Below are 7845 nucleotides of genomic sequence, written 5' to 3' on the forward strand. Positions count from 1 at the left end.
CCTATAAACATATTTATCATTAATATAATGCAATTACCCCAAAATTATGATTATAATTTTGAATATTTCATTTAGTTTTATACCTAAATATCAAAAATAATCAAAATATCTAAAATATTTTGTTATGTAAATCAAAATTTAACTAAATTTATTTAAATTTAATTATATTTTTTCGGGTACCCGGTAGTTCGGGTATCAATCGGGTTCTAAAATTTGTAACCCAAACCGACCCGAACCCGATAGTACCCAAACCGAACCGAACCTATATATCTAAAAATACCCAATATATTCTATTTTTCTAAACCCGTTTACCCGAACCCGAATGGATAATACCCGAACCCGAATGCCGAGCCCTATACAAAACTCACGAGAAACAAGAAGAATATATATTTTCTCTAAAAATTCACGTGCTTAGTGCTTACTAATTCCACTTGTGAATTACTCTTACTTTTTCTTTTTCTTTTTCTTTTACGAGTAAGATTCTTCTGATAAAATGTGTTACTAGTATTATTTATGGCGCAATGTGTAATTCTAGTCTTTCGAACAAAATTCGTTTTTTTGTTTGTCTTTCCAAATCCTAACGACCAATGACGATGAAAGAAAAAAACATAATAAAGTTGAAAAAGGCAATGCCTTTTCATTTTTATTTAGGATATGTATGTTTTGCATGTTGTCACACCAAAACAAAATTCAAGTCTCCGCCCAGCTAAAAAATCCACTCTTCCTCCTCTACTAGTAATTCAATCTCTATATCTTACTCTGTTTTTTTTTTTACGCAATTTTATTTTAGTTGAATTTTGTCGGACTTTAAGACAGAGAAAGTGGCGTCTTTGTGGACTTTCTCTTTCTAGGAGAGAGAGAGAGAGAGAGTCAGAGGACTCAAGAGAGAAGCAAAGAGGTTTTGTTTACTTGCTGAAGAAAAAGCTCGAAACTTTCATCTGTTTCTCTCTTATTGGGTTTTTTGATCAGCTTTTGAAATCACCAATAAATAAATAAATAAAAAAAGTATTCTTCTGGGTATTTTTCTTGAAATCGAAATCTGATCTCCGTTTAAGAGTCTTTTTGCTTTTGATTGTGGATTCCGATTTGCAGTTATTATTAGGTTTTGGCGAGCCGTTGATCTGGACTGAGTTCCAGATCTCCGGGTCGTGTGTGTTGTTGATGCCGAGGAATTAGGGTTTTAGCTCAAAAAAGTTTGTCTTTTTGGATTTTGAGGTAGGGATGGTGGACAAGTTTCCTCCGGGTCGATGTTGTTCGCTGCTGTGACATTTGGAGTATGAAGATGAACATGAAGAAATTTCTTAAAAAGCTGCGTATCACTCCCAATCAACGAGACGACGGTGAAGGTTCTGTTTCTAACCGAAGCAACAAGTCCAGCGATGCAGAACCTTCTCCTTCTGATTCTTTGAGGTCTCTAGATACTACTCATAGTAATAACCCTGAATTCAAACCCTTTTCTGGTTTATCCAATTGGTTAAGCTCTGTTGCTCAAAGACGAAGCCCTACTACTACTACTACTACTTCTTCTTCCAATGCCAATAGTAAAGAGGATGAATCAACCATGGAACATGGTGGTGGGTCAGAATCTGGGATGCAGGGTTTGGGTTCTACTCATTCCAAGGATCCAGAAGTTGAAGAAGAATACCAGATACAGTTGGCTCTTGAGTTAAGTGCTAGGGAGGATCCTGAAGCTGCTCAGATTGAGGCTATGAAGCAGTTCAGTTTAGGTTCTCGTCCTTCTCCTCCCGAGAATTCTCCGGCTGAACTCATGGCATATAGATACTGGGTGAGTTTTTTACTCATTGCTAGAAATAGAAACAATTCCTTAGTCACTTGAGCAAATAATAGACTGGGCTTGAAACCAATAACTGTTGAGTTGATAGCAGAATCCACCTAGAGAGATTTCGTAACTAGTAAATCTTCCTTGTCTCTTCTAACCAATTTTATATCATCTGGAATTTTGCAGAATTATAACTGTCTTGGCTATGATGACAAGATTGTGGATGGCTTCTATGACTTGTGTGGAGTAATGAATGAATCTTCCTTGGAAAGAATACCTCCCTTAGTTGATCTTCAGGGGACACTTGTGTCAGATGGTGTAACTTGGGATGCTGTTCTTGTGAACAGAAGCGAAGATCCTAATCTGTTGAGGCTTGAACAAAAGGCTCTTGATATTGCAGCAACATCAAAGTCAGCGTCTTCTTCAGGGTTTGTGAACAGTGAACTGGTAAGGAAGCTGGCAGTTTTAGTTGCAGATTACATGGGTGGACCAGTTGTGGATCCAGATAGCACGCTAAGAGCTTGGTGGAGTCTTAGCTACAGCTTGAAAGCAACCCTCCGTAGCATGGTTTTACCCCTGGGTTCTCTAACTATCGGATTGGCTCGTCATCGTGCCTTGTTATTCAAAGTATGTACCTGCCCTCTTTTACTTTTGCTTTGTTTGAAAATTAGCATAAAAGGGTCACTTTTTGTGGTGCATGTTTGAAATTTTGTGCAAAATGCCTGTGTTTGTCTGGCTATATTTATTACATACAAAGCTCATTGCACCTCTAAAACGCGGTTTGGTGTTTCGTCTCTTCTTTTTTTATGAGAATTTGTAGGTTTTGTGTGATAGCGTCGGTGTTCCTTGTCGAATAGTCAAAGGACAGCAATATACTGGTTCAGATGATGTGGCAATGAACTCCATTAAGACTGATGATGGCAGGTGACATTCAAATTCAATTCAATCGTTATGTACTTTCAACAATTTTTATGTCACTTGTAGAGAAAAATGTGAATGCATATGAAATATGTGCATATAGACTTGTGTGTGTGTGCTATAGCTACAAAACCGTTTAGAATTGAAAGCAGGATTAAGCATGCTCCATGCTTGTATGTGATACTGTTATTGCAGTCTGCAAGCGGCAAATTATTTTCCCTAACACATCCGAATGTGAAATTCAGGGAGTACATTGTTGATCTTATGGGAGATCCAGGCACGCTTATCCCCGCTGATGCAGCTGGACTACAATTGGACTATGATGATTCTGTCTACTCTGCCAGTCCCAGGGATGTTGATTCATCTCATGTAGCTTCTTCCAGCAGTGGGGTCGAGAGCTCAATTGAAGAACACGCAGGATCTTGGTCTGCAGAACATCGTTCTAGGACCAAGGATTCCCGGGTAGAAAACCAATCTGAAGGTGGAGAAGATCTCATGATTCGTCCAAATTTTTGCAGGGAAGTTGTGGGAGGTCATAAGGCTCCTGTTCAACATCTCTCCGGCAAGCCTGCTCATTCTTTCACCCATGCCAGATCACCTTCTTGGACTGAAGGTGTTAGCTCTCCAGCTGGACGCAGGATGAAAGTCAAAGATGTTTCACAGTATATGATCGATGCTGCCAAAGAGAATCCACAACTAGCTCAGAAGCTTCATGATGTGTTACTTGAAAGTGGAGTTGTTGCTCCTCGAAACTTATTTTCGGAAGTCTATTCAGATTCAGTGGAGGCAACAGTTGAAATAAAATCTGTGGCTGAATCCAGTGATGAGAAAGGGAAAGATTTTGGAACAATCCAGCAAGGAAGAAACCAGAGCAATCTTGGCCCTGTGAGGTTTTTGCCTCCACTTCCAAGACCGCAATATAAAACAAATACTCTTGATCGACGTGAACATTCAGGACCTGGACTCGGTCATATGTCTGTTGATTGCAAAATTGATGGTCAGTCTGATTCGTCACATTCTGAAACATCTACTGACTATCCCAGAAATGTTCCTGTTGCCGTAGCTGCAGCGGCTGTTGTTGCATCTTCCATGGTTGTTGCTGCTGCCAAGTCAGCAAACTCGGATTCATCCACCTTAGAACTTTCTGCTGCAGCTGCTGCTGCAGTTGTGGCGACAGCTACTGCAGTGAGCAGGCAGCTTGAACTAGATTCACATAGCAACGGGGATGCTGGTTCTGCTGGGCTTCATGGGGTAGATTCAGGAGGAGAACTAATATCCGACAGATCCACCGGCAATGAAAGTTCAAAATCTGATTCTGCAATTGATGATGTGGCTGAATGCGAGATTTTGTGGGAAGAAGTTACTGTGGCTGAGCGTATCGGACTGGGTACTAAACTTATGCTCTACTACATGCTTTAGTGTAACTAGTGCTACAACAAATAAGTATTTTTGATATACCTCTTTGGATGCAGGATCATACGGAGAGGTGTATAGGGGAGATTGGCATGGAACTGTGAGTATCTCATATTTCGTTAGCTTAATACAGACAGTATCAATGTAGCTTACTAATTGGCTGACAATGAGAGATACGTGGTAAATTTGCTTATTATTTCAATATCAATGAAACTCTTGATTTGGTAGGCAGTGGCTGTCAAGAAGTTCATTGACCAAGATATTACTGGAGAGGCACTGGAGGAATTCAGAAGTGAGGTATAAGTTCTTTTCCTTCTCTGGAAGTTCTTGTACCCTTTCAAGTGTCAAACATTAACCGCTAAATGACAGATTCGTAACGTTTCATTTCGACTCGATTCAAGGTCCGGATGATGAGAAGGCTCAGACACCCCAACATTGTTCTCTTCATGGGAGCTGTAACTCGTCCTCCAAATCTCTCAATTGTTACAGAATTTCTTCCTAGGTATGCTATGATCTGTTTCATGATTTATTTGTTTTCATGCTATCTGATTTGCATATCGTTGATGATAACTACCCCTGTCCCATCATCTATTAGTGAGCAGAGCTAAGACTCATCGTTCTCATTTCTGTGTGTATTTTCCAGCTTATAAGAAAATTTTGCTTGTGCAGAGGTAGCTTGTATAGGTTAATCCACAGGCCAAATAACCAACTAGATGAGCGAAAACGTCTGAGGATGGCTCTGGATGCTGTATGACTACTCATTTCTCTTCCTCTCCTTTTTTACCTTTACTATATTTTTGTATCTTCTTGGTTGTTTCTTACAAAAACAAAATAACCTCGAACATTTGCAGGCCCGTGGAATGAATTATTTACACAGCTGTAATCCGGTAATTGTCCATCGTGATCTTAAATCCCCAAACCTCTTAGTTGACAAAAACTGGGTTGTCAAGGTCAGTAATTCTTCCTCCCTAATTTCATTTTAGCTCCTGTTATATCTCTTAATGGCTTGCATATTTCTCAGGTGTGCGATTTTGGGTTGTCTAGAATGAAAGTAAGCACATACCTGTCTTCAAAGTCAACAGCAGGCACGGTAAGCTGCTAGAAGAAATTCACTGTTCTCCACTAGGATAGTTTAATGTCAACTAAAAAGATTGAGTAGATTATCAGTTCATCAAGCGGAGGAACATTATTCCACAGTCAATTATCATCAGAAACGACCTCATCTCTTACTTGTTAGCTCATTGATCTTAGCTAAACGTGATGTTGTGTGTTTTCTCATTTCAGGCTGAATGGATGGCTCCAGAAGTGCTTAGAAACGAACCAGCGGATGAAAAGTAGGGTTTTTTTCTTAAGCTCTCCTTATTAAAAGAGAAACATGCTTCTAGCTTATTATTATATTTTTCCTCATGTAATGTTCCCTTATAAGAACGAGGTAACATATAATGTGAAAACAGGTGTGATGTGTATAGCTATGGAGTTATTCTGTGGGAACTCTTCACGTTACAGCAACCATGGGGGAAAATGAACCCAATGCAAGTTGTTGGTGCAGTAGGGTTTCAACATCGAAGACTTGAAATCCCAGAGTATGTGGATCCTGGAATTGCAGAGATCATCAGGAAATGTTGGCAGACGTAAGTCATTTTTTTTGTAGTAGCAGAGTGATGATTCTATAGCTTTTGTCAATGGAAATTAGCTCTGGTCTGTCTGTAATGGCTTATTAAATATTTGATCTGGTATTATTGGTAGGGATCCAAGGTTAAGACCAAGTTTTGTAGAGATCATGGCTTCTCTAAAGCAGCTACAGAAACCTATAATGGGTCCGAACAACCAGAGAGCAGGAGTTCCCAGTTCTTCTTCACTGACCACTGATGAGCAGGAACAATAACAACAATGGATGATGATGGTGGGATCAATTCTTTACATATTGTGTTCTGTGATGTGCTTGCTGTTCATGTGTGTGTATTCACCATGTTTTTGTTTACAAATTGTAAAAAAAAAAAATGAATGACAAGAAAAAAAAAAAGGAAAAAAAAAGGAGGAAAAAGAAATTATTTTGTCAATGATAAAAAAAAATCATTGAGAATTGAACTTTCACTTCTCTTATATACGAAATTCAAAGTACAGTATTAACTGTTACTATTATTATCTGTTGCAAAAACTGAATTATTTTTGATTATTTCGTTACTAAACAATAAATAGAATAAGCTTCTGTTCTGTTCTGTCTTGAAATAACATCAATAACTTCATCATCACAAGAAGAAGATATCATAAATTAGAGAGAGCTGAAAATGGCGAATCTATTCACTGCTACGGCTCCTTTTCTCAGAGTCTCACAGCCTTTCACCAAAACGACACCGTCCCATCATCTTTGCTACGCCTCTTCTTCCACTCCGCCGGAGCCTGAGTCTTCTTCTTCTTCTCCTCCTCGTCCTCCTTCTCCGTCTCAACCGCTGACATCGCAGCAGAAGAGGAAGAAGACCGTTGAGACGACGGATTGGATCGCTTCTTCCTTGACGCGGCGGTTTGGAATCGGCGCGGGTCTTGCCTGGGCGGGGTTTCTCGCTTTCGGAGTCATCTCCGAACAGATCAAGACTCGGATTGAGGTTTCTCAGGAAGTAGCTAACACCAGGTCTTTAATATATATTTCTTCACATGGCTGATCTGATCACAAAGAATGAAGTTTTGGATTCTCAACTTGTTTCTTTTGTTTGGGGTTTTGCAGAGATGTAGAAGAAGAGAAAGAGATTGTGTTACCCAATGGCATAAGGTACTTTACAATTTTGCCATAAGTTACTAGAGTATTAAAAAGTTGTATGAGCTTTTCATCCATGGATTGTATTTTAATTACCTGCTTACAAGTTGTGTAAACAACCATTGAAGCTATTGATGTAGCAATGTGTCTCCTTTTCCTTATGTACTGAAGAATATATCAGACGTTCATAACAAAACCAGACAGCTCTTGAATCAGTTACTGATCTATAACCTTTGTAGGTACTATGATCTACGGGTTGGAGGAGGAGCGACACCAAGGGCAGGAGACTTGGTAGTGATTGATCTAAAGGGTCAAGTGCAAGGAACCGGACAAGTAGTCGTGGATACATTTGGAAGCAAAGGCAAGAAGAAGCCATTAGCACTTGTGGTGGGTTCAAAACCATACAGCAAAGGATTATGTGAAGGCATAGATTATATTCTAAGGTCGATGAAGGCTGGAGGTAAACGCAGAGTGATCGTTCCACCGTCGTTAGGATTTGGAGAGGAAGGTGCTGAACTTGAATCGGGTTTGCAGATTCCTCCCAATGCTTCGTTGGAGTATGTAATTGAGATTGATAGAGTCTCAATCGCACCTGCTTGATTTATATTTTGTATAGCTTTTTTTGGTTTCATTGCCAAATATGAGATTAAATAAACCGAACAAAACCGGGTCAAAATGTTGACTTTTATAATGTAAATCTATATTAATATTTGTATATGTGGTTTAAACGTATTTGGGACATTGATAAAGTCTTAGCCACGATTACGAAGAGGAATACTTTTATCGGCTGGGCTTTTCTGTGAACGAAGAAAGGAACAACGAGGATTAGGAATCTGGAGGCGGCGCGGAGTTTGGAGAAATTGATTGGTCGGAGAGAATGGTGAAAGTGATCGATTCGCATTACCTAGCTATCACCGCCATTGTCACCGTAATGTCAATTGTTTTGGGTGCATTTTTGTGAGAAATTTAAGAGCTGGGGGGG

The 7845-nt window shown here is 39.5% G+C and overlaps 2 protein-coding genes across 4 annotated transcripts; both read left to right on the top strand.

Annotated features, from left to right (window-relative positions):
* On the top strand, window positions 640-6250 carry LOC104740506 (serine/threonine-protein kinase EDR1-like). Of its 3 annotated transcripts, none has more exons than XM_010461120.2 (14): window positions 640-735; window positions 1220-1786; window positions 1967-2407; window positions 2601-2704; window positions 2944-4085; window positions 4171-4211; window positions 4340-4408; window positions 4513-4613; window positions 4781-4859; window positions 4963-5061; window positions 5133-5201; window positions 5396-5445; window positions 5566-5742; window positions 5858-6250. In XM_010461120.2, exons 1-14 carry the CDS (start codon window positions 655-657, stop codon window positions 5994-5996), a joined length of 3159 nt encoding a protein of 1052 aa, XP_010459422.1. In that variant the 5' UTR covers window positions 640-654; the 3' UTR covers window positions 5997-6250. The 3 variants fall into 3 exon arrangements, 2 of the variants coding, with proteins under 2 accessions (XP_010459422.1, XP_010459423.1); XM_010461121.2 differs by having other exon boundaries at window positions 661-735; window positions 1216-1786; XR_760190.2 differs by lacking the exon at window positions 5858-6250 and having other exon boundaries at window positions 4344-4408; window positions 4481-4613; window positions 5566-5697.
* On the top strand, window positions 6318-7604 carry LOC104740507 (peptidyl-prolyl cis-trans isomerase FKBP17-2, chloroplastic-like). The gene is made up of 3 exons (XM_010461123.2): window positions 6318-6740; window positions 6834-6878; window positions 7103-7604. Exons 1-3 carry the CDS (start codon window positions 6400-6402, stop codon window positions 7461-7463), a joined length of 747 nt encoding a protein of 248 aa, XP_010459425.1. The 5' UTR covers window positions 6318-6399; the 3' UTR covers window positions 7464-7604.

The sequence above is a fragment of the Camelina sativa genome, chromosome 14 (genome assembly GCF_000633955.1).
Source record: "Camelina sativa cultivar DH55 chromosome 14, Cs, whole genome shotgun sequence".
In the NCBI taxonomy this organism is placed as follows: Eukaryota; Viridiplantae; Streptophyta; class Magnoliopsida; order Brassicales; family Brassicaceae; genus Camelina; species Camelina sativa.